The sequence below is a fragment of the Canis lupus genome, chromosome 4 (genome assembly GCF_048164855.1).
Source record: "Canis lupus baileyi chromosome 4, mCanLup2.hap1, whole genome shotgun sequence".
Taxonomy (NCBI): Eukaryota; Metazoa; Chordata; class Mammalia; order Carnivora; family Canidae; genus Canis; species Canis lupus.
Window position 1 is genome coordinate 14,799,338 of NC_132841.1, and position 24,014 is coordinate 14,823,351.

Below are 24,014 nucleotides of genomic sequence, written 5' to 3' on the forward strand. Positions count from 1 at the left end.
CTCAGGGTCCTGGGATTGAGCCCCATATTGGGTTCCCTGCTCAGTGAGGAGTCTGCTTTTCCCTCTCTCCCCCTTGCTCATGTTCTCTCTCTCTCTCTCTTTCAAATAAATAAATAGAATCTTTAGAAAAAAATGAGACTCCTCTTATAATTATACCAGCCTCACTCATTTTGCACCAATCATGATCCGAAAGGACTCATCCCTGCTCCTGTGTGTTGTGGTGGGGAGAAAAATCTGGGGGCAACTACTCTAGGTGTCTTACATCTTTCTCTTTAACACTTCTCTCAGAGAAGGGCAGAGGACACTCAGATCTGTCCCAGGGACTAGAAACAGTTCTGCTTTGGTCAGAGAAGAGGCTGGAGCTCTTGGCTGAATCCGTGCTTAAAGACTTGGCCGATCACTTTCCTTCTTGCTAGTTACAGGCTGTGCTAACACAAAACAGAGTGGCCTAGATTGGTGAAGGTTCACCATTTTCAAGAAGGATCAAGAAGTAAGAAAGACAAATATCAGGATGTTGTGGGCAGACATCTCGTCCGGAGATGCCCATGGACATTTTTCATACCTTTCCCCATCAGATCAGAATGACTGGGTTGCTCCTGTGCAGCCAGTCATCTGGTCTCACTCTTTTCACTCCGGTGTACAGACTTGATCCCTTTCCCCCTTCCCTATCGCCAGCTTTGCTTTCCTAGAAGATGAAGAAGAAATGAGTGATCTGTGCATTATCCTTTGATTTATTTTTCATGTGGTGCGGTTCGTGTTTCCAGTAAATGTTTTCATTTTCCAACAAGAAAAAAAGTAGCCGAGGCCTCAGTAAATATTACTTGTATATTTAGTTGAGCACTTTTGGTTTATTAATGAGTGTAATAATGAAAGTGTGGGTTGTTGAAAAGAATCAATGGGTGTTTTTATTTAAGGCATAACAGAAATGGTACAATGCCTGTGAATGCATCATTGTCGCTGAAGGCCTGACTCGTCCAAACTTGCCTCTGATTGGTTTAAATCAAATAGGTCCAGGCACTTCATAAAAATGTCTTTGTCAGCCTGGTTTTGCTTCCAAACCTATTCATCTCTGTCAGTTTTTAATATTAGTACCAGGCTCCTGGCCATAGTCCATTAGTACTGTACTTAATTGCTCATGTTACAGCTGATCACCAATATAAAAAGCATTCATGTTTCCCCATCGCGAGACTGTTGCTACGTGGATGTCTCAAACTCAGTAAAGCTCATGAAGTGTGATTATTCTGGACACTTCTTGCTCAGGATATATAGTCAAGCTACCAGAGGTTGGAATGCAAAGAAAAAATGCCCACTGTCAGCTGGGTGGGACCTTTCTAAGTAGAACACTTTCTTTCTCATCCATCTCTGCATTGAAGGTGTCCCGAGTCACCTTTATGAGTAAAGGAACAAAAAAGGAAGATGGTTATTTTTATAGAGTCCTCTCAGCTTGATTTTCTGGAATAGTAATTCACCTTAAAGACTTTGTTTTCACATGCAGATTTGTTTTCTTTTTTAGAAAAATGTCTTTTAAGCACATGCCAGAGGGGGACTAAAAATCTTCACACAGAATACCAGATTACTGGTTTGAATTTTCCTGGATAAATTGCATGGTGTGTGTCTGAGGAGCACATGAAGTTGTTATTAAGGATGGAAAAAGGAGCATTAAGGCAAAAGGACTTTATGATGTGCTTTGCCGGGTATTTAGAAAATCAAAATCATAAACAAATGTATTTGCTTATGGGGAAAATGGGCAATTATGCTTCATCTTCTTATGTACGTAATGCCCAATTTCAAATTCTAACCTTTGGCTTTTCCCGTAAGCATTCCCCAGGCAAGACTGTCCTGCTGCAGGGCTGGGGGAGACTTGGGGGGAGCCGAAGCCAAGCCAGATGCATCTGGGTAGAACCCAAGTGACAGTCTGCTGAACCTCTTGCCTTTCTCCTCTGAAGGTAGAAAAGGCAGTGTGTGGGAGGTTCACGTTTTGAGGAAGATAAATATGTGCTTTAAGGTAAATGCCAAAAAGATATCAAGTTCTAAGGAACTTGACTAATCATGTCATGAGGAGAAAGTCAAGGGGGAAAGTAAGGGGAGTTGCGGCTCTCCCTATGTCCAGGACACAATTTGATCTATTCTTGCTCATTTTGATACCCTTGAAGTTAATCAGAACCCGATTCAGAAAGATACAGGCAGGGTCTCAGCATTTTAGATCTGAGAGGTCCCTTAGTCATCCTCTACACCAGTACTACTCGAGTGAGGCTTTCTGGCCTGTCTGTGCTCCACGAACAGAACAGTTTACAAATAAGCATTGTTACAATTATATAGCAATTTGCCAGAATAATTTTTTGTCCATTGAGACTAATAAAACATTGGGGGTATTTTATGTGCCTTGCTTTAAATTTCATTGTTTTACTAATCATTTTCATGAATTATGAATTTAACAAAAGTGTCCCGTCAGCAAGACAGAAAATTTAGAAACCCAGTCCTTCATGTCAGGTCATTGAAGAAGCACAGCTCCACACCACTGGTCACAAACTCAGATGTTTATGGGGGACGTAGCATAGGTGGATGCAGGTGGCCAGGTAGGAAAGTAGGAAGCTGGTACATACAGCCGAGCCAGAGAGGTCCAGTGGGATCTGCCAACACCATTGCTTTGGGCAGATAGAGTCTCAGTGCTGTCAGACTTTCCATGGTTTCTTGATGACTTTCATGTGAAATCACCTGATTTAAAAATAGTAGATCCAGTATTTCTGAAAATATAAGTTAAATTAAACCTACCTTTGGGCAAAAGTAGCCTATAGGCTGTCAAGTTCTGTGAGGACTGAACCAACTTTGGCACTGGGCTAATCCAGTCTCTGCTCAAATGCCCTGCGGTTGAGGGGTGAGAAAGAAGAACCATCACTGAACGTGCTTTTCATCTAAACACTCTTCCACATACTGAGCAGGACACCTTCTGTGGCTTCCCAATGACCCTACCTTGCCTGTGGAGGCTGACTTTCTGTGCATGCCATTTCCTTGGTGATGGGCCTCCATATGTTTGGCTCCCTTCTCACTTCAAGTCCTCCTATTCCATTCAGCCAAGCCTCAGAGCACGATTTATGGATTTTCACCAGCTTGGCCTGCTGTCATGTAGATGCCTCCAATTTGTGTCACTCAGAATACCCAGAGCGATTCCAGATGTGGCATATAGTACTTCTTGGGATGTAGCAGTATCAGTCTATCAACATAACCTAAGATTACATTTGAAATTGGTAAGAAGCCCTCCTAGTTGCTGGGTTATTTTTCTGAGGTACGATAGATTTGCCATTTGAGCAACTGCCGTTTTTCCTTTGCTTCTGCCTTCAAGAGCCAATGGGTGTTTTTTGAGTGTCTACCACTTGCAAAGCACCCTCTGGGATAATGAAAACGTATGAACCAAAGAGTTTGGAATAAGGCTGGCAAACAATGAGGAAGTGCCCATGCTACCAGAGAACGCGAAGGAAACACGATGCTGGTTTCCACAAGCTCAAGTTCAGCTTCAGAACTCTCCTCAGTATGGCACGCGCAGGCCATTACCACTGACTCATTAGAACTGGAAGTTGCTGTGATCCTTGGCTTACCTAACATCATACAATCCAACTCATAGTCCATACATATCTGAAAGAGAGTTAAATTATTTGAGGTTATAAAAACTTCAGGTCTATAAGAAATTGATACAAATAACAAATTCAATAGGGATCAAAGAAAGAATAGAGAGAATTTTCAAGCTGGAATGAGCAAAGTCTTCAGGAGGATCTACAATTTTGACTGGGTCTTAAAGAGTTAGGTTATAACTTTAGAGATCGATCATCATACATTGCCTAAAATGTTCAGCTGTTGAATTTGAGACTGATAAAGATACTAATTTTGAGGGCAAGGATCATGGGCTATTGGTTTCCTGGAGTCTCCCCAGTGGACCCAGGAGAGTGTCATGAACATTTCAGGGACTCAGGAAATTGGGATTGAATGAATTAAATTAAATTTGAACAAAAAGGATGGTTTTCTCTAGGGAATGTGTGTTAAGAGGTAAGGAATGAGGTGATGGAAGAAGCTATTAGGTGAGTACTAAGGCTGAATTTCTGAATTGGATACACCGATGCAGGTATTACAGTTTACCTTTATAGTGCCTATTGACTGTCTTGCCCCGAGGTCCAAAGGGTAGACCCTGTTCCATCTTCCCCCATGGGCACCCATAGTGGGGTTGAGCAGTCTATGGACTTGCAACTCCTTTCTAATCATCATCTCAATGATGGGGGCTCTGGCCAGTGGGCACAGCAACACCTCTTCAACACTGCCACGCATGCCCTCTCAACCTTTTCTCCTAAACCCACAGAAGGCCTCTGGCTCTTAGCAACACCCAGCCGTCAGGGAAATCTAACAAGGCACCAAGATTCAGACAGGCTGAGGCATAGCCACAGCCCTTCTGTCTACACCCCACCAAGCTTGTTCTTGGGGACCTACAGAATTTCTCCCGAAAGGACGGTCAGTTAACTTCATAAGCAAAAGCCTCCCTCTGTATCCCTCAGAGTGCTTAAAGTGCTCTGCTACCTTTCCAATGCCTGAGTATTTCAAAAAACTTCTAAAAAGGAAAACAAAGCCCTTGCCAGGCCCTGGAGTAGAAAAACTGGTTTCTGTTTAAAAAAAAATAAACAACAGCCTTGGAAAAAAAATCTCTATTTAAAAATTCTTAAATTTGCCTCTAAATGCAAGTTGTAATTAATAGAAGTTGGAGTTTACACTATAGAGTGTAAAAACACCCTCAGGCACAAACTAATCAAGTGTGTGTGTCATGCTGTAAACTACAGCAAGTTCTTTGTTTGACCCAAAAAAAAAAAAAAGCTTGCCAAACAGCAGTTTTTCTTTGTCAAGCTCCTTTATTGTCTCATTTTCGTTTTCTTCCTACCTCCCCCCTAACTCACCCCTTTGAACCTGGCTATAGTATTTAAGAAACTTTTCAGGTCCAATGTTTTATTGATAGTTTTCATCAAGCATGAATTTAAATTTGAGAATAGATTAGGTGTCTTAGCCCCTTTTCTTTTTGATAAATAACAAGAGGTTTCTACTTATGATTTTCTGTCCTCAGGGCTTTATCATTAAGATTAAATAACTGTACTCTCAAGCATGCCACTGCACAAACATCTTTTCAATTACGTGAGTAACAGATGCCTTCACAAAGGAACTATTGAAAATTCAGAGAGCCTGTTTCCAAAAAAGAAAGAAAAAAAGTATCAGATGACAGAAGAATGTAATTGTTTACCATTAAAATATATCCTTAACTCTTCCACTGAAAACCTCTTGGAACATTTTGTTTTTAGATGAGTTATTACAAAGTTCGATCAAAATAATAAATGTTTGGGGGACCTGATGAACATTTCAGAAGCTCCATAATCCATGCTATCTCACATACATGGGACCTAAATGCAATAGTTCTTTGCCTGTTTTTACATAATGAACACTGCCTGCCTTCATTTCTGGGGTGCTTATTCTGTTGAAAACACTGTAGTTGTATTTGTCTATTATTCTTGAAATAATGTTCATCCGCCCTTGAAATGGATCCGCGCAACTTGATTCTGAGTCAGTCATTGTTTTCTCATCGAGAAGAATAATTGCCGCCACCTTTGCTTGCTGGCATTGTGGAGGGCTGGGTGCTGCTTTGGGTCTATGCCCTCTGTCGTGAGCGTGTATTTTAATCCCTAGGGGCATAATGTCAGCCTTTCTTAAATCCATTCCAACTTTCTTCAGTGTGGTCTTAAGTTGAAAGACATGGGGCTAATGTCAGTCTAGACCCTCACGGAAGTGGCAAGGAGGCACCCTAGAAGCAAAGCCCCTGAGGAGCTTTCATTCTAGATGGGGAAGCCATGAGAACCTCAAGTGTGTGGTAAGATTCAGTGCTACAGGCTGAAATCCACGGAGGATATATTATTCTTAATTTTCTCTTGCCGTCCAACATCAAGTTGGGCCTGACCTAACCCTGAGCTACCACCTTTTAGAGAGTCATGACATAGTTATCCTGCTGGCATTTTGTTAGAGGAGAATTGTGCCAAGTGCCCAAACCACAGGGCTGCTTCTGTTGTAACGGGCTGACTCCTTGTGGAATGGCCACATGAGTGTTTTATAGGACTACTGCTTCTGAGAAAAGGAGAACGCTCACCCTGATTTTTTAGTGCCTTAAGACATAGGATTCTCTTAAGCCAGGGGTGATCAGTTCGTTCAGTGTCTCCTCGGTGTCGGTACTTTTAAGACAAGGTATTTAAATGCACTGCTACCCTGCTGATATGAAAGCAGCTCAGAGAGGCAGGTAGATCTGTGTTTGAACTCAAATTTTGACATTTACTAGCTGCATGCCTTTGACTAGTCATTTAATTATTTCACTCTGAACCTCAGTTTCCTCAGCTATAAAATGAGGATAAAATAAGGTATCTGGATATACATCTTTTTGTACTGGTTGCAACTTAAGATATACAAAACGCCTGGTATTGACAGGCACTTAACACACGGTGGCTACTATTAATATCATTATACCTAATCAATATATGAGAACAATCAGAAGTTGCCCTCCCCACCCTCCCACCTCACCTTTTAACCAAGGTCCCCATAGACCAATGTAACTCCAGTTCAGGGGGCCTCTCATCCTCGAACCACCTCTCTCACATTGACAATCATTTATAGGAATCAAGCCACCGTCTTGCTGGGGCTTTGGTCCATGAACCCTTTTTCTCTTGTTTAGTTAGGGTTACAGGCACTCCAGGACCATAGAGGAAGGTGTCAGAGTCATTAATGGGCTGAAGAAACAACCCTCCCACCACTTCCAGGGGCAAATGGACAGTGTTAATGCCCTCAAAAAAAGTTTCTTGTTCATCTTCTAATCCCTCTTGAGTAGGTAGTGATAGGCAGGTCATTTTCCCAAGAAAGAGCTTTTCTAAAGACTAGTGGCCATATAATGCTGTTGATAATAATGTGCCACATACCTTTTGGGTGTCTTACACAGAACACAAAGATGCTATTTACTACACCCACTTCCTTATTAAAGAGCTCGGTACAATTTACCCTTGGTGAGCTCACGGGCTAAGCTAAGTCTTCTATACAGAATCCACACTGCGTTTTCCCATTGCTTTCCTGTCTCCCATGAGTCCTGCCATAGACTCATCCTCCATGACCTCCATGTCAGCATGGACTCTCGCTCCATGGCTTGATGGTCAGAGTCTTCAATTCACCTCCTCATCTGTTGGAGAAAGACACCGGAGACCTCTTTCTCAGCTCTCATGGTTACTGATATTTTGCTCCTCATACTCTGCACACTTTTTTTTTTTTTTTCTGCTTTACAGAAACTCACACCATAAAATCAAGGAGATCTTTACCCAGGGCCCACATCTTTCTTAGATGGAGCTTGGCTTTTAAAAGAACAGGAACAAAGTTTCTTTTGTACCCAGTGAGTGTTGTGCCCTCCAAGGAAACATCCCACTTCTGTGTGTGCTGCCACAGCACATTTGTGTATTTGACTTTTGTTTTGGTGCTGTCACCTAAATGCTCTTCCACCATTTTTATGGTCTTGGTCTGGGCCATTTTTATGGTCTTAGTCTGGAACCCTGAGAGGTGAACAGTATGTGAGATTAGAAACTTTCTGTTCTTCTTGGAACCTTAACCAGTGTGCATACATCATCTTCGAAAAAGAAAAATATACCTTCTATTGGCTCCATATTTGGTGAAAGATTGCTTCCCACACTTCACAGTGAAGTTATATTTTCAATTTCTGGCTGAGAAGGGAAATGTCTGGCCAAGCCTTAGAATTTATCAACCCTGGAATCAACTTGGAGGTATAATGACTTCATTTGGGATCAGATCAGGTCCGAAACCCCAGTGGAACCAATATGACATTTCTTTTCTACGACCGTGAAAAAAAAACCTAATATGTATAAGAATAGCAGTAGCATTTTTGCCTTGACATGCACACCAACTTTATTTCCCTGTGACCCTAAGATATTCTGTTCTAAGGTCACCAGCAGATCTTTGGGCCTAGACTTTTTCACAGGTTTGATGCCACGAGAATGTCTATAAAGTAACTAAGGTGAGTTCGAGAATCAATTTCAACCCTAAAAATTTCCTACTTCTTTCCCCAACTCTCCAAATTGAATTAGTTCTAGACAGTATTATAATACCGTTTTGCAGAGTTCTATAAATAGATGGATTCTCATTTCTTCTCCTAAGCACTGTTTGCTCAATGTTTTGGCCCAAAAGTTCAGTCATTCCACGCAAGCATTAATCAATACAGAAGATTATTAGTGGTTACTCGTTCAGATGAGATTTGACATTATTTTCCCTCTGCCTATGGTGAGGGAAGGGGGAACGCTGCCTAATAAAGATGAAGAGTCTTTCTTCTTTTGTATGAAATGCAAATGATGAGGACATGTGCCATATACAGTTCTTGAATGTGAGGCTGCCGGTTTTTGTTAAGAGAAGCAAGACCCTGGAGGATTTTAGAATTTGTAAATATAAAATTATCTGCCTTGGTGTTTCAAAAAAAATAATAAAAGGGAGAAAGAGTTGGCAGGTTGCCAGATTACTTACATTACAGTAATAGATTTGCTGACCCCTGACTTCTGCTGTAGAGAAATGTATTGAATTTTTCATAATATCAGATGAGGCCGATCTAAAAACCTAGTATACGGAGCACCATTATTTAACTTGAGATTTAACAAAGCCGAAATCTTTTCAAAGCAGCAATTTCTTGGATGATGATAATTTAGTGGCTCAGATGCTAATAAATCAAGGTTATCATGCTATTGATTTGTTAATTTTAACTCGGGTTGATTTTGAGTCGTCTTTATTTAAAAAAAAGAAAAAGAAGGAGAAGGAGAAAAAAAATCTTGCTTTCACAGTGACTGAATTTAATAGGAATCTTGGTGATAGCAAAAGGCTCCCCTACTGTTTCTGCTTTGGGGTGGAAAATGTTATTCTTGTATTATTCCTAGGGAAAAATAAAATCTCATGCTGCTACAAATCTTATGCCTATGGAAAGATGTTATTTTTTAATACACGATGGCTTACCTATTTCAGATCCATTAATGGCATCGTAAATAAGCATTTTGCTAATCTGAAATGTGAAATCTGGGTAATAAGAAAGGCCCATTTATCTGCCTCGCTCTCAATTCCCAGAGTAGATGTAGATCAGGGGTAAAAATCTCTCTGGATTTTCTAATGAATATATTGCTTCTCTTCCCCATTACTTCCGCCCACCTAAAACCCAACCCACATTCTTAGAGTTGCAGCCCATTGAAAATATTTCTCCTGTGTAATGAGTTCTTGGGGGCTGGGGTGCATTTTTGCTGTTATCTGTATAGTTTAGAAACTGATTAAATCTTTGTCGTACTACAAATATTTGAGGAATAATCATCCGCAAGGCATAGGCATGTTGCATTATACTAGATTCTTTATACAATACGAACCTACTCAGCTTCCTCTATTGGGCAATGTTGGCCTTCATATTGGCTAACCTGTTTTTAATGGTATCACATGGACGCTGAACGTTTAAATGTTCAGAAACCTATAATAGCTCTCGTCCTCTCGCACTGTAAAAACTTCTAATAATCAAATGATAAGATCATATCCTGTGGGGTAATTGTGTTGTACCGTGACAGGATAACTGAAAAAACATTCAGTGAAAATCTCACCAAACGGAAATCACTATATGAACAGCGATTGTTTGTGTGCCGGGTGAGACCGAGCCCTGTTCTTCAGGGCTTAGCTGGTCATATTTCTACTTGTTTCCTTTTAGCTGCTGCCTTTCTTGTTTTATTTTGGGAACCTTTTTTCCCTGAGCCACTATAATTATCTTTCAGTGATTTAGAAGGGCGGGGGGGGGGGGGGAGCCACTCAATTGACCTTTATACACACACACACACACACACACACACACACTCACTTGCTCACTCACTAGCTCACATATACCCTCCCTCTGGAAGCCTTGAACAAGCAAGGCTTGTGTTTGGATTCAGTTTTACCTTAGTCATGCCTCTTTCCAGATACAAGAAACATTTAATTCCACATTTCCTGCTTCTGGCTTTAGGCCTTTGACCAGCAAAGTGAAATGTATTTTTTACTGCTGTCGGCCAGCCAGCTGCTGAGTTGAGTGAAAAAGGAAAAAAAAAAAAAAAAAGAAAAAGAAAAAAAGAAGGGGGGGGAGAAAAAAGAAAGAAATGAAATGGAAATGTGGCCCTGCTTCTTGAATCTGCAGTTGTGTAAGGAAATTCAAGTGTCCTTGGCGCCCACCCCTCTGGGGGGCCTGGTGGCCCCAGGACAGTCAGACCCGGAGGTGAGGGGTCCTCTGCGGCCCACGCTGGGTGGGTCTCCCACCCAGTTCTCTGCCTCCTGTCACCCTCTCCCCACACTCAGAGGTAACACTACCGTGCTTCTCTGCCAAGAGAGCTCCTCAAGGTGTCGCCGTCTCAATTAGAGAATGGAGTCGAGGGCAGGGTGGTCCCAGTCCCAACCAGCAGCCACCACTGGAATACCCAGACTTCAGTGCTGCTCAGGTTCCCATGGCAACCAAACACAAGTAAAACAAACCTATCTGTCCCAACAATAAAAAATGTTTTCATTAAAGTCTATTTAAAATATTTTTTTCCAATTTAAAATATTTGATGTGTTTGGCTCCCAGACAGTAATCCCCAACCTGCTAAAGGGGATCGAGTCCCTGGCAGGACTGTGTAGATAAAAGGGATCGGGGTAACGTTGGGGACTTATAGACGAGACGGGATAAATTCAAGTATGAACAAGATTGCTTTTTTCTCTCTTCTTCTGCTTAGTTATGCTTTTTATTATATAAACATTAACTGTAATATTACAGTGGGAAGCAGGTATTTGGCAGCCATATATTATTTTAGTAAGTCGACATAGAGAGAACAGTTTCCAGTTTTAGCAGCTGTAACATGTTTAAACTCAGTTTGTAATGGGATCTGAAGATAACTATTCCCCATGGGCTGTGTTGATCTTCATGGCTGGCCCACTGCCAGATGGAGGGCTCGAAACTATTATTCACGCCTCCTTGCACATACCTTGTCCGAGCATGCTCAGTAAACGAATTCTGTTTCTAATACGTTGTAAATTGGGATTTCATTTTCCCATAATTTACTTGGTATTTTATTAAACACTGAAATATTATCACAAATGCCCCACGTCTGTACTCGCAAACCTGAACAGTTGTGTATGTTTAAGGGGCTGAGATCCAGATTGCGTGGTTAGAAACCAATTTCAGGATAGCTAACAGATATCCAAACCCAAGAAGTTTTTGCCTGGAAGTCTTAGTTTAAAAATAATTAGGGTTCCCAATATTTGAACAGATTTATGTTGTTTAGAAGCCAAGTACATTTTCTTCATTGAGTCAACTTGTCTTATTTAAAACAAATTATGTTTGCTGTATTAAAGTTCATATTTTTAAGGCTGAGTCTTGTATTAATCCCACAGTGAGTCATTAATCATACCAAATGCATTATAAAAACTTTAATCACTGAAGTTGAAACTGAGATTGTAATGCAATCCATCCCTTTTAATTACATCAGCTATTTTTCCCTTTCAGATCAAGAGCTATGTCGCAAAGGGAAAACAGATTAAAACTAGAGCTGTTTGATGTTTCTCTTTTTAGAACAATTTTATGTACTTTGTTTAAAAAGTTATATAATTAAAGCGCTTGAATTTTTCAGCCCTCTGATTTTTGTGGCTTGAGTGGTCTGTCCGCCCTCCTGTTGACCGGGGACTCTTTTATTCGGCACCCTAAAACTGAGCTCATACCGGAATCCCCTACCCACCTCAGAGCTCAGGAGAAGACAGCTGTCTCTCAGCCCCACTGTGCTTGCCTCCCGTTAGCCTCTTTATCTGAAGTGTCTGGTCAATATTTTGACATGAATGGAAGTATCAACTTTGGAGGCAGGCAGAAATTCCATCTCTAACAAATGGTGTGCTGCTTCGGCAAATTATTTAGCCTTTTGGGGCCCTCATCTGTTAAAAAGGAAATAATAATAGTAGTGGCAGTGGTAGTAGTAGTAGTGACAGTTATAATAATACTCCATAAAGATGTGGAGATGACATGGAATAATCTAGGACACTAACCTGGCACATACTAGTACCTCCTAGACTAATCATCCTCATGAGGTCAGAGGCTTTGAATATTTTGTTCACTGCTGTATCTCAGTGCCTTGAACACTGAGTACACAGTAGGTGCTCAACAAGCAGTTGCTGGCAGAATGATAAACGAATGGCAGCCGTCATGAGTGTTGCTCTTGTTGCTGTGCTGATGTTGTTGGCACTTAGCCCTGTTTCACAAGCTATGATAATGATGTTAACTTCGTGCGCTTCCGTCGGCATCTTTGGTATATAGATTCACAAAACCACAAAGATGTCTTGCAAAGAAGTAGGTATGTTACCAGGTACTGGTTTTTGACTGAGGGAGTATATCCCTGAACCGTGGAGTAAGTTTCTAGAAATGCGCTGGTGTCACTGGAGATGGAGTCATCAATAAACTGCTTGTATTGAGAAAAGAAACGAAACCCCAATAGCATCGATGCTCCCGGAATTGCCTCTCATGATTGATCGTGTCTTCTGATGTCATTCCAGATTAATCCTACCGTATGAAAGGTTTATTAAAGGGGAGGAAGATAAGCCCCTGCCTCCAATCAAACCTCGGAAACAGGAGAACAGTTCACAGGAAAATGAGAATAAAACAAAAGTATCAGGAACCAAACGCATCAAACATGAAATCCCTAAGAGCAAGAAAGAAAAAGAGAATGCCCCGAAGCCCCAGGAATCACCAGAGGTGAGTTGCTGTCCTACACACACACACACACACACACACACACACACACACACACACCCCTCTGTGAGACTCATCCTGTCCCAGGTCTCCTGAAGCCCCGCGTCACAGCCGGTGCCTGCACACCCGCAACCCCAGACTGAGAAATCAGACCGTCTCAGCCCCACCGTTCCCCAGAAGGTGGATCTGGGTCTGCTCAGGAGCTGGAACGCAGTGTGTGGTGTTACATGGGATAGGCCAGGAATCAGATCTAGAAAGATGGGATCATCCTACAGAAAGCTCAGGTAGCGAATGCCAGCTTTGAGATAGAAGGAGCCAGAGCTTCAGCTCTTTGAAGCCAAGGGACTCCAGTGTGAACGATGTGGCTTCTTTGCCATTTCACAGCCAGTCTATGTGAGGAGTTGGTGTGACATCGAAACACACTTTTGTGGGTTCTAGCGAGGAGGAATGTTGAAGTGATGTGCCGTGTCTCTGCAGGACTGTCCTCAAAACTTCAGAGATTTGTTGGCCTCCCGGAATTGACCTCTGTGCAACAGCCTTGGGTTGAGACCAATTTAGAAACATCTTAAGTACATATTATTTATGGGAGAATTTTGAAATTGTTCCTCTGAAACCATTATTATCTCTCATGTTAACAGGTAGTTTCTGAACCTTTTAAAACCAGTCCCAGCTACCCACAGCCCCCAGCAGCTCTTTGGTAGAAGCCATTACTGTCAGCGTACAGCCGGTCATGGAGGCTGATCTGGGCTCTGTTTCAACATGAATAATAAAAAACCCTGCTGCCCATAAAAAACAAAACAAAACAAAAAAACTTAGCAGCCACATTTGGAGACAGCATGTTCTAGGATTCAACCCCAGAGGGAATTTTGGTACTGATATTAAACACCCCCTAAAAATCAGGTTTATAATGAACACATAAGAGACTCCTTAATTAAACATTGGCTTGAAACACAACACACAGCAACCTCCTAACTAGAAATTAACCTACCCAACTGACTCCTGTTTAAGAAGATGATAGGAGTACCAAGAAAAGACTTTTTTGTTGTTTTTATTTTTGTCTCATAATTATTCTAAGCTTCAGTAATTAAAAAAATGGGGGGAAAGAGATGATGCAGAGATTTCTAAACATCTGCAAGCTTGCAACATAAATGGCCAAAAGCAAGGAAATTCCAAGTTAAGGCTCACATTCCATTCTTCCTTTATCCTGTTGGCCTGGTGATTTATTATAGGGTTTTGGATCAGTGAGTTCTGTTAGATACCATATGTACAGCATTGCCAGAGCACCAGAGGACAAACTGAGGCCAGAGGCCAGCTGACCTTTGAGTGGCTCCACTTTGGGGATGAAGTTTGAAATGGTGGTTTTGTGAGGTGGGGGGTGGAATCCTCAGCCCACTGCCCTAAAGCCCATCAGTGTGGGAGATGCCTGTTACCAAGAGTAGGGCCCGACTCCCTCCAGCTCAAAGAAACCCTTAAGGCCCTCAGGCTCCCTGTTTCTTATGGGCCCCAATGCCTTGGGGCCCTGTAAGTGTCAAGGGTTATCATGATCAGGTCACCTGAACAACCTGGCATCTCATACCCTCTCCAAGGTGCCCATATGGTAAGAACTGCTTCCCCACCTCCAATGTACACCCATGTGTTAGACCACGTGTATTCCTTCTCATTGACTGGGTGTTGGGGGTTTGGATTTTATTGCTGTCATTGCGGTTTTTATGGTCCTTAATTTTTGATGTTTTCAATATGAAGCTGTGAAACTCAATGGAGATAGGAGGTTTTTATAAAGCTCTTCCAGTCAAACCCACTGTCTTCAGGTCATTGGATTGCAAGCTGCCTGGTGGGAAGGTACCATTTAACCTATCAAGGAAGATCATAAAATGCCATCCTAGAAAAAAGGTCATCACGTTTTTTCTGCCTAGTTTTCAGAGACCCCCTAAACCTGTTTGTTTCGGGTTTGTTTGTTTGTTTTTGTTTTTATTTTTTTAGATTTTATTTATTTATTCATGAGAGACCCAGAGAGAGAGGCAGAGACATAGGCAAAGGGAGAAGCAGGCTCCCTCTTCTGGGGGTTTTACGATGAAAACCATAGAACGCCCTGTAACCAAAGGCCTAGGTCACAGACACTTCAATGAGACTGATATCCCCTATAGCTTCACTTCAAACAACAGCCCCATCAGAAACTAACATTTAAATGCAATTTGCCTTTTTCCCTTGCCAGACTCCTTTTTCTGTATTTTCATGTAGTGTATGAGCTCAAGAGACCAATGGTGATTGTTAATGTAGAACAAGTAATGATATTTGTACTGGAAAAGGCAGCTATTAGTACGAGAGAGAGAGAGAGAGAGAGAGAAGAAAGGAAAGGAGAGGAGAGGAAGAAGGTAGAAAAGAAGGAAGGAAGGAAAGAAGAGAAAGATGATAAGCAAAAGCTCTTAGGTCTAACACATCCCTCAAAGACAGGGATATCTTCAAGTGGATCTCCGAAAGGGTTTGATTCCTTAAAATTTTTGTTTCTGTGCATCCCTACACCAGCATCTTCAGTTTTACCCAAAGATGTTAATGTGGTCGACACTTCTTTTCTTAACAAAGAAGAACAATGTTCAAGGGACGAGATGGAGTGGGGCCCGAGGTGGGGGGGGGCGGGGGGGGGGGGGCGGGGATTCCGGGTAGAAGACCAGCTCAATACAACTGTTTTGTGACTGTTCTCTAAGACATGTCAGGGCAGAGTGACAGTTTTGAAAGGGCTTGTCAGCCAGCTGGGTCACAGATGGAAAGTTAAAATGACCTTCTAAGGTCAAACTTTGCACAGCTACATAAAGCAATGAATGGGTCAAATTGTGCCCACAATTTCTGTCAATAGGGACACATAAAGAGCATCCATCTCATTGACTACAATGTATTCCAGTGAATAGAAAAGCTGTATTTGTGGTGGTGCTCACTGGCTGAATTTTGATAACTTCATTTTTAGCTTTAATAGAACTGTAGTTTGCTGCAGCAGGCTTCGAGTCCTTCTGTCCCCAGGTAGACAAGGCTGGTGTGGCATCTGCATAATTTTCCAATATTTTACCATTTTCTGCATGTCATATGGCACCGGGTAGAAATGAACACTTCCGCGTTGCTAATTTTATGCATGGCACCAGCCGCATTGGGATGGGATCTGCCCTCTCAAAGAAGGGCAAGGGGTTCTAGTAAGTTTGTTGCTTGTTGTTGACACGGGGTTGTTGGTTGGTTTTTGAAAGAGAGATGCTTAGGGAAAAAAAAAAAAAAATCTTTCTCCAAAGTGTCATAAAGCACAACATGTAATTTAAAACCCATTTGGATAATTGACTGATTTGACAAGAAAACAACCTCAGAATTAAACTATATATTGGAATCAAGGAGTGATAGGGTTGTATACCATCAGTACATACCACTTTGCGATTCTGATAGGTGTCTCGCAAGGGACTTGGCGAGGCTGCGTGTCTAGCCCAATGTTTCCGTAATTTAGATTTCTTTGTTTAGAGCTGTGATCGGGAGGCAATAAAGCTTTACCGATACTCCCCGAGCTGATTGACAAGCCTGTTTTCAAGAAAAACTGCTGCGTGTAATATTTTGCTTCATAGCAAAATGTGTCAATGCGCTTGGCTTCCTTCTGACCGCCTTTTGAAATATCTTATCAGGTTTCGTCAGAGCCAGAGAAGGAACAAGAGACTTCGAATCAGAAGAGCATCACTGAGCCCCTCCCAGCAGCAGAGGGGAAGAGAAAAATGGAAGGGTACCAGGATTTCGCGGCGAGGCCCGTGGGGTCCCGAGCGGACCCCGAGAAGGACAGCGACGCAGACCAAGGTGCCGGCGGTGCGACGGCAGCAGAGGAGGCGGGGGAGCAGGGGCCTGTCCCCCCGCTGCCCAGCGCCCCTGCCGCCCCTGACAGGGGCCCGGCCCTGGGCCCCGGGGCTGGCAAGCAGCCCCTCACCTCTCCCAGTGCCCCTGCGGACTCGAAGCAAGAGCCCCAGCCCTGCTGCTTTGCAGAGAGCCCGGACAGCGAGCCCCAAGAGCCCCCCTTCCCCGGCTTCCCCGCCGCGCAGCCGCCTCTGGCCAGCCAGAGCGAGCTGGAGGAGGACAAGCTGCCCGCCATGGCCGACTACATCGCCAACTGCACCGTCAAGGTGGACCAGCTGGGCAGTGACGACATCCACAATGCGCTCAAGCAGACCCCGAAGGTCCTGGTGGTTCAGTCCTTTGACATGTTCAAGGACAAAGACCTGACCGGGCCCATGAACGAGAACCACGGGCTTAACTACACGCCCCTGCTCTACTCGAGGGGCAACCCGGGCATCATGTCCCCACTGGCCAAGAAGAAGCTCCTGTCCCAAGTGAGTGGGGCCGGCCTCTCCGGCAGCTACCCCTACGGCTCCCCGCCCCCTCTGATCAGCAAAAAGAAGCTGATCCCGAGGGACGAGCTGTGCTCGGGTTTGCCCCAGGCCCACCCGGGCCAGGGGAGCGACCACGCGGCGGTGAGCCGGCCGTCGGTGATTCAGCACGTGCAGAGCTTCCGAAGCAAGGCCTCGGAAGAGAGAAAGGGCCTCGGTGACCTTTTCAAGCACGACAAGCTGGGGCGATCGGAGCCGCACCGCTGCAGCTTCTCCAAGCATCACCTCGGCCCGCTCGCCGACTCCTACGCGCTGAAGCCCGACGCCCCGGAGGGCAAGGACAAGCTGCTGGAGAAGAGGGCGCTGCCCCACGCGCACGTGCCCAGCTTCCTGGCCGACTTCTACTCGTCGCCTCACCTGCACAGCCTCTACCGGCACGCGGAGCACCACCTTCACGCCGAGCAGACCTCCAAGTACGCCTGCAGGGACGCGTACAGGGAGTCGGAGAACAGCTCCTTCCCCGCCCACAAACACCAGGAGAAGCTGCACGTCAATTATCTCGCCTCGCTGCACCTGCAGGACAAGAAGCCGGCCCCCGCCGAGGCCCCCGCCGACGAGCAGCCCACGGACCTGAGCCTCCCCAAGAACCTGCACAAACCCACGGGCAAGGTCCTGGGCCTGGCCCACGCGGCGCCCGGGCCGCAGGAGAGCAAGGGCGCCCCCCAGTTCCCGGCGGGCAACGGCCAGAGCCGAGACGGTCACCCCAAGGCCTGCCGGGTCTCGCCCATGACCCTGTCGGCCCCCAAAAAGTACCCCGAGCCGCTGTCCAGGGCGAGCCGGCCGCACCACGTGAGGCTGGAGAGCTTCCGCAAGCTCGAGGGCATGGTGCACCCGGTGCTGCACCGCAAGGCCGGCCCGCAGGCCGTGGGCGCCGCGCGGCCCATCAAGCGCGGCCTGGAGGACCTGGACCTGGTGATCGCGGGGAAGAAGGCCCGCGCCGTGTCCCCGCTCGACCCGCCCAAGGAGGCCTGCGGGAAGGACAAGGGCGCGGAGCTGGAGGGCGAGGGCGGCAAGGCGGCGGCGGCGCACGGCGGCCCGGGGGGCGCGGGCGGGGGCGCGGGCGGGGGCGCGGGCGCGGGCGCGGGCGCGGGCGGGGCGGCGGCCGACGGCCACAAGGCGGCGCTGTCCTCGCCCATCTTCCCGGGGCTGTACTCGGGCAGCCTGTGCGGCTCGGGCCTCGGCTCCCGGCTGCCCGCCGGCTACTCCCACTCGCTGCAGTACTTGAAAAACCAGACCGTGCTCTCTCCGCTCATGCAGCCCCTGGCTTTCCACTCGCTCGTGATGCAAAGGGGGATTTTTACGTCGCCGACAAATTCTCAGCAGCTTTACAGACACTTGGCTGCGGCCACCCCCGTGGGAAGCTCGTACGGGGACCTTTTGCACAACAGCATTTACCCACTCGCTGCTATCAACCCTCAAGCTGCCTTCCCGGCCTCCCAGCTGTCGTCCGTCCACCCCAGCACGAAACTGTGAGCCCGGCCCGGGCCGGCGCGGCTCGCGGAGCTCCTCCCCTCGCAGCCCCGGGCGCGGCGGCGGCGGCGGCGGCGGCCTTAGGAGTCAGTATTTCCTTCTAAGCCCGGGGGCGGGCCGACCCGCCTAAGGGGCCGCGGAGGCAGGTGGACAGAGCTGAGCTGAGCTGCTTTGTTCTGGGACGCCTGCCGCCTTGGCCGGTCAGTCCCGAGCCCCTTCCACCGCAGATGCCCTTGCACCTGGATGGTTCACTGTGCACGTGGGTCTCGCGAAGGGGGGTGCGTTACCCGGGAAGAATTTAGGAGACCCCGTCTTGAGTTCCGACGGTCAGGAACAATCTGGGCAAAAAACAAATAAATAAGTAAAAGGGACAGGCGTTTCACAGGAAGGGGCAAGGAAGACTGGCAAAGCGTTTGCCAAGGGATGCCCCTCTTTTCCTAAAACTCTCCAAGGTTCAATCAATGCAATGTATAGTGAAACTTCAATAGATCTTTCATTTTGACACTATTAAACAATCCAGAGAAGTAAACACTGTTAAAATGACTGTATATATTTGCTTCTTAAAACTACCCGTATCACTGTTCGCTCACCTAATTTATATACAGGTAGTTCCATTTTCTCCCACTTCCTCCTTGTCCTTTTTTTTTTTTTTTTTTTTTTTAATTAAACAGTATCGCTTTTGTTTGCAGGTCTTTTGTTTTCGTTTTGTTTTATTTCGTTTTGTTTTGTTTTCAAGGCTGACTGACTGTCCTAGTTGTTGATGTGTGTTTGTAATTTTTTCCACATCTTATCATTTTTGAGCAGCTTTGGGTGGTAAAGTTATTGTTTACAAATTGAAGCAACTGATTCTAGTGGAACTAATGAAAAAGAAACAGTTGAGCACACAATAGTGCAAAGAATGTTCCTTTGCAGATCCGCAACTTAAGGATTTTGTTCCTCATAAGTGGCATAGTTGAAAGAGCTTATACACTGCTTACCCGGCCAAATGCTTTGCTTTGAAGTATTGGGGTCTGTGAAAATATCGAGCATTGTACTTACCTTATCTAGGCTGTGAAACTGTCCTACATACCAGAGGAATCATAAAAACAAAAACCTCACCGGCAGCAAGCTGCTGAATAACAAGAGTCTAGAGGACATATTTGTGGGCTGCACAGATATTTTAGGAATTTCAGAAATTAGAACAGAAGCCAAAATGATTTACATTGGTGTTGGCACTGATCCCTTTAAACAGTGTGGGAAAGGGGGTTGGGAAGAAGATGGAGCTCGTCTCTCCAGAAGAAAACCAGCAGCTGGAGGCCCGGGCACCAACCAGATACCTTCCTTGGGCCATGGTCTTTTGAGTAATAGGTAGCCACATTGCCTTCATCGAGTTGGCTTCTGGTTGTTCCCGAGAAGAACCTCCCAGGCCACATCTTTGGGGATAATTGGCATACTGGATTACCCATTTCAAAAGAAAGTCCTCTTCTTTGGGTTTCTGGGGCGTTAGATTTGGGTGTGTGCACACATATTTGGTGGTGCAAGTCGTGGTTTTAACCGCCTGGCAGTACGGTCCACTTGATGATTTCTTTTATCGTTGGAAGAGATGGTCATGTTGTTCAAGCAGTCAAAAGATGTGGAGAGTGTGGATTGTCATTCTTGCCACATTATTCCCTTTGCTGCTGAGCTGTAAGGGTCAAGGTGGATACATTTTCTAAGCCTGTTAAAAGTCCATCGATACAGAGTGGATTTTTCTTTCCCAGTCCCATCCCTGCTGATAAAGACTGCTTTGATGAACTCCCCAGCCAGCCCTCTCCCCTCCTCCAACACTCCCCAGTAGACATTAGAACCATAGTTAACCAGTCTTTTACCTCTGAGATATTTAATTCTATGAAAATTGATGACAATTTTCAACTTCTAAATAGGTAACTCGACTGCAAAATAATCAAAACTGGTAAACGATGACACTGCGGCTCTTACACAAAGCCATGCATGCCGTGCATTTGTATTGAAATGTCTCCATGATATGAAGCCAAATATTCAATGTAACATACTTAATATCCAAAGGTGGAAACAAAAGAATGTAGAGATCTAGTGTTAAGAGTTCCATTTGCTTCAATTAATTATTTACCTTCCTGTGGAATTTCACATATATATATATATTTAAATATATATATATATATTTAATAGAACCATAGATAGACTAGTAGAATATAGATTATAAATGTGTGAGTGCAGATTATCCTGCTATTGCACAAGATAGAGGGGGAAAGAGATCTCAATTCCAGCTGGCAGGATACTAGCCAGGACACCTAGAAGAAAGTTGCACTAGAGTGAATGGTGGCCGAATCAGAAGACATGGAACAACAAGGAATCTCCAGCATTTCCGCAGCAGACATGGGCTAGATGGTGTGCGGTTTCTAGGAGTTTGTGTCTCCAAGAGATGGGGGCCTTCTGTCCCTAGTGGACCTCACCTATCCGTTTGGAATATGGGCATTTGTTTTCCCCACTACAGTGATTTCAGTCTGGTTTCATCATGTTGGAATTCGATCACACCATTTTCAAACAATGTTAACAGAGTCCAGCTTTTGTTTTTCTCATCTCTTCCGAGAGGAGACTCACTGTTTCTGTCTGAGGAAGCTCATACCCTCGGCAAAACATCAGGACAAATAAAGAGAAATGGGGGTATACATTCCCAACAGAAGCAGTGTGTTATTTGTTTTAAAACTCCGGACAGAGATCTTGGAAATCTTTCAAAAAGACCATTGAATTCTTCATTGGCTGAGAACTACATTTTAAAAAGTCTTAAATAGGGCTTTGTTTGCATTGTTTGAGTTCAAGGGGCCTTATTATTGAATGGAATTGCACAAGCCTTTCTTTGTGCAATCAAACCATTGTTATTGGTAGTTTAGTAAAGGAAACTGTGGAATCTAATTGGCAATGGAGTCATAAATCTATTTACTGAGCGTGGCTTCCAAGAAATGTTGCAATTCAAAATAGCACTAAGTCCATGATTTACTGGAGATTTGGAGATTCTAAATAATATTTTTAAAAAAAGAAAAGAAAAACCTTTCCATGCAACTTCTGGTTTAACTTTTGGCAACTCAATAAAACAAAACAACAACAACAACAAAAAAACACAAAACAACAAAAAAAAAAAAAAGAAAAAAACGAAAAAACAAAACCAAAAAAAAAAAAAAAAAAAAAACCTATCCCAGCCCAACTGAGTTTCAGAATTAAGTATTCTTCTAGTAAGTGATTGGAACTTGTAATATTTGCCACAGGACTGACTTATTTATTTACTAGCTAGAAGCTCTTAAGTTCACTTGTTTATCAGGGCATATACAGAAGGGTTTGTTAAAACTCAATGTTGACTTTACAACTTTCTGACCTGGTGCATGAATTCTCAAGTACTGTATTTCAGTGTGTTGGTGTGTCTGATGGAAATTTCGAGGTGATCCCACAAAAATATTTTATGTAGTGTGCCTTCAAAGAGAACCATTTCTTTCTCTTCACTTGTTGTCCCACAAAGTCACATTTGGTGGTGGTCAGCCAAGTCCCATCTGGTCCAGTTTTATTCTTGTCCCAGTTTTAAAGAGAAATGGGAACAAGTTTGCCCTGGTGAGACCCACACCATTGCAATGATTATCTTGAGCACTTAAATTCCAGTGTTGGCTGTTGATGTATTTGATATTCTGCTTGTCTCCCCATGGTTGAAATATGTCTGAAAAATAGCAGCATAATCTCTTGGCTGTTTATACTTTTTTAAACTTTCCTGTGTTGTAAATATTGTATACTTTTGGTGATTCCAGCTATGTAACCTCTATGCTCTGTAAGGTGATTATTTGTATATAGCAACATGGCCCAGTGATATTACATAGTTTCCCAATGGAGAGGTTATTGAGTAACCTTTGCATTAGTTTAAACACTACCAGAAGAATGCTGAGCCAAACTATAAACACTCAATTTTGTATGTTTTCCAAATTGTACTTATTACTGCTTTTGATACTGTATTACGTGCCAATAGTTTCCCAATCACATAGCAGGCAAGAGATATTTTGTACTTTTTGATCCACTGTAATATTTAATAAAAAATGTTACTATCTGTTTCCTTTTGGGTGTGAGCAATCTGTTACTTTTCCCTGAGGAGTACTGGGGCCTCACAAGGGCTCTTTCCACCCCATTATCTCCAAATTGGATCACAGTAGTGACAGTGATGGTGGTGGTGGCAGTGGCGGTGGCAGTGAGGATCAGTGAGGATGGTGTCTGTAGTTTGTTTAGAACCTGCCGGGTAAAAAAAAAAAAGAACCTGCCGGGTGCCCAGTTGGCATACAGTGTCTTTAGTCTTCGCAACCCCATGTGAATACAGTATGCCCATTTTACTGATGAGAAAACTAAAGCTGAGAAAGGTAAATCAACTCACCCCAGATCACCTGACTCGCAAACCATCAGAGTCAGGACTTAAACCCAGAGCTCTCAAGTCCATGACTTCCTTTGTATGCCATAGTCCTCTCCTGGAAGATGACAAAAGTCACTTCCTGTTTACTTGGTCCACAGAGATTTACTCGTGCATCAATTGCCAGGCATAGTGTTAGGAGCTGGGAATACAATGGTGAGTAAAAGATAAAGATTGTCTCTGGAGCTTATATATCTTATGAGGAAGAGTTAATCAAGTAGTCACCCATGTAAATACAAAACTTCACCCTGACCTAGTTCTGGGGGAGAGGAGGGTGGTAAATTAAAGTGATGCATGAAGAGGAAGTGGTGACCTAACTGACATGTGAAGGAAGAGTATGAATTGACTAGGAAAAGAGTAGTCCAAACACAGGGCACCACATGTGCGAAGGCCCTGTGGCAGGAAAAAGTTTGGCTTATCACAGGAAAAGAAAGGAAAGAGAAGAAAGAAAGAGAGAAAGGAAAGAAAGAAAAAGAAAGAAAGAAGAAAAAGAAAGAAGAACGAAAAGAAAGAGAAGAAGAAAGAAAGAAAGAAAGAAAGAAAGAAAGAAAGAAAGAAAGAAAGGAAGAAAGAAAGAAGAAAGAAAGAAAGAAAGGAAGAAAGAAAGAAGAAAGAAAGAACAACAGAAAGAAATACAAACCTGTGTGGCAGAAGCATGATTTACAAGGTCCAGGGAATGAGGTTGAGGTGAGGTGAGAGAGCGTAACAGAGGCCAGCTGGGTAGGACTAACAGGCCAAGCTGAGCATTTTGGTCTTTTTCCTAAGTAAGAAGAGTTTGAAGCAGGGAGGTAACTTGTTCAGATTTCTTTCAGTGTCACTTTCTGAGAGCAGGCGAACACCAAGCTGGTGGTCATTTCATTGTGGAATGGTAGGGGGGACACAGTTCAGGGATACTTAG

The 24,014-nt window shown here is 44.1% G+C and overlaps 1 protein-coding gene and 1 long non-coding RNA gene across 7 annotated transcripts in view; one reads left to right on the plus strand and one right to left on the minus strand.

The window, feature by feature from the left end:
* ARID5B (AT-rich interaction domain 5B) overlaps window positions 1–22,771 on the plus strand; it is a 178,514-nt gene extending 155,743 nt beyond the window's left edge. For all 3 annotated transcript variants that reach the window (XM_072823215.1, XM_072823217.1, XM_072823216.1), the window contains 2 exons: window positions 12,619–12,817; window positions 16,465–22,771. In XM_072823215.1, the coding sequence (XP_072679316.1) occupies window positions 12,619–12,817; window positions 16,465–18,687 (2,422 nt within the window). In that variant the 3' untranslated portion in view covers window positions 18,688–22,771. The remainder of the gene's footprint in view (window positions 1–12,618; window positions 12,818–16,464) is intronic.
* Window positions 822–10,530, minus strand: LOC140631894 (uncharacterized). 4 transcript variants are annotated; one of them, XR_012029431.1, is made up of 6 exons: window positions 10,414–10,526; window positions 7,060–7,234; window positions 3,594–3,630; window positions 2,971–3,224; window positions 2,773–2,862; window positions 822–1,387 (listed from the first exon to the last, which is right to left on the minus strand). It is a non-coding gene; the product is annotated as an uncharacterized lncRNA (long non-coding RNA). The 4 variants fall into 4 exon arrangements; XR_012029429.1 differs by having other exon boundaries at window positions 2,971–3,630; XR_012029432.1 differs by lacking the exons at window positions 3,594–3,630; window positions 7,060–7,234 and having other exon boundaries at window positions 10,414–10,530.
* Window positions 22,772–24,014: the final 1,243 nt, after the last annotated feature.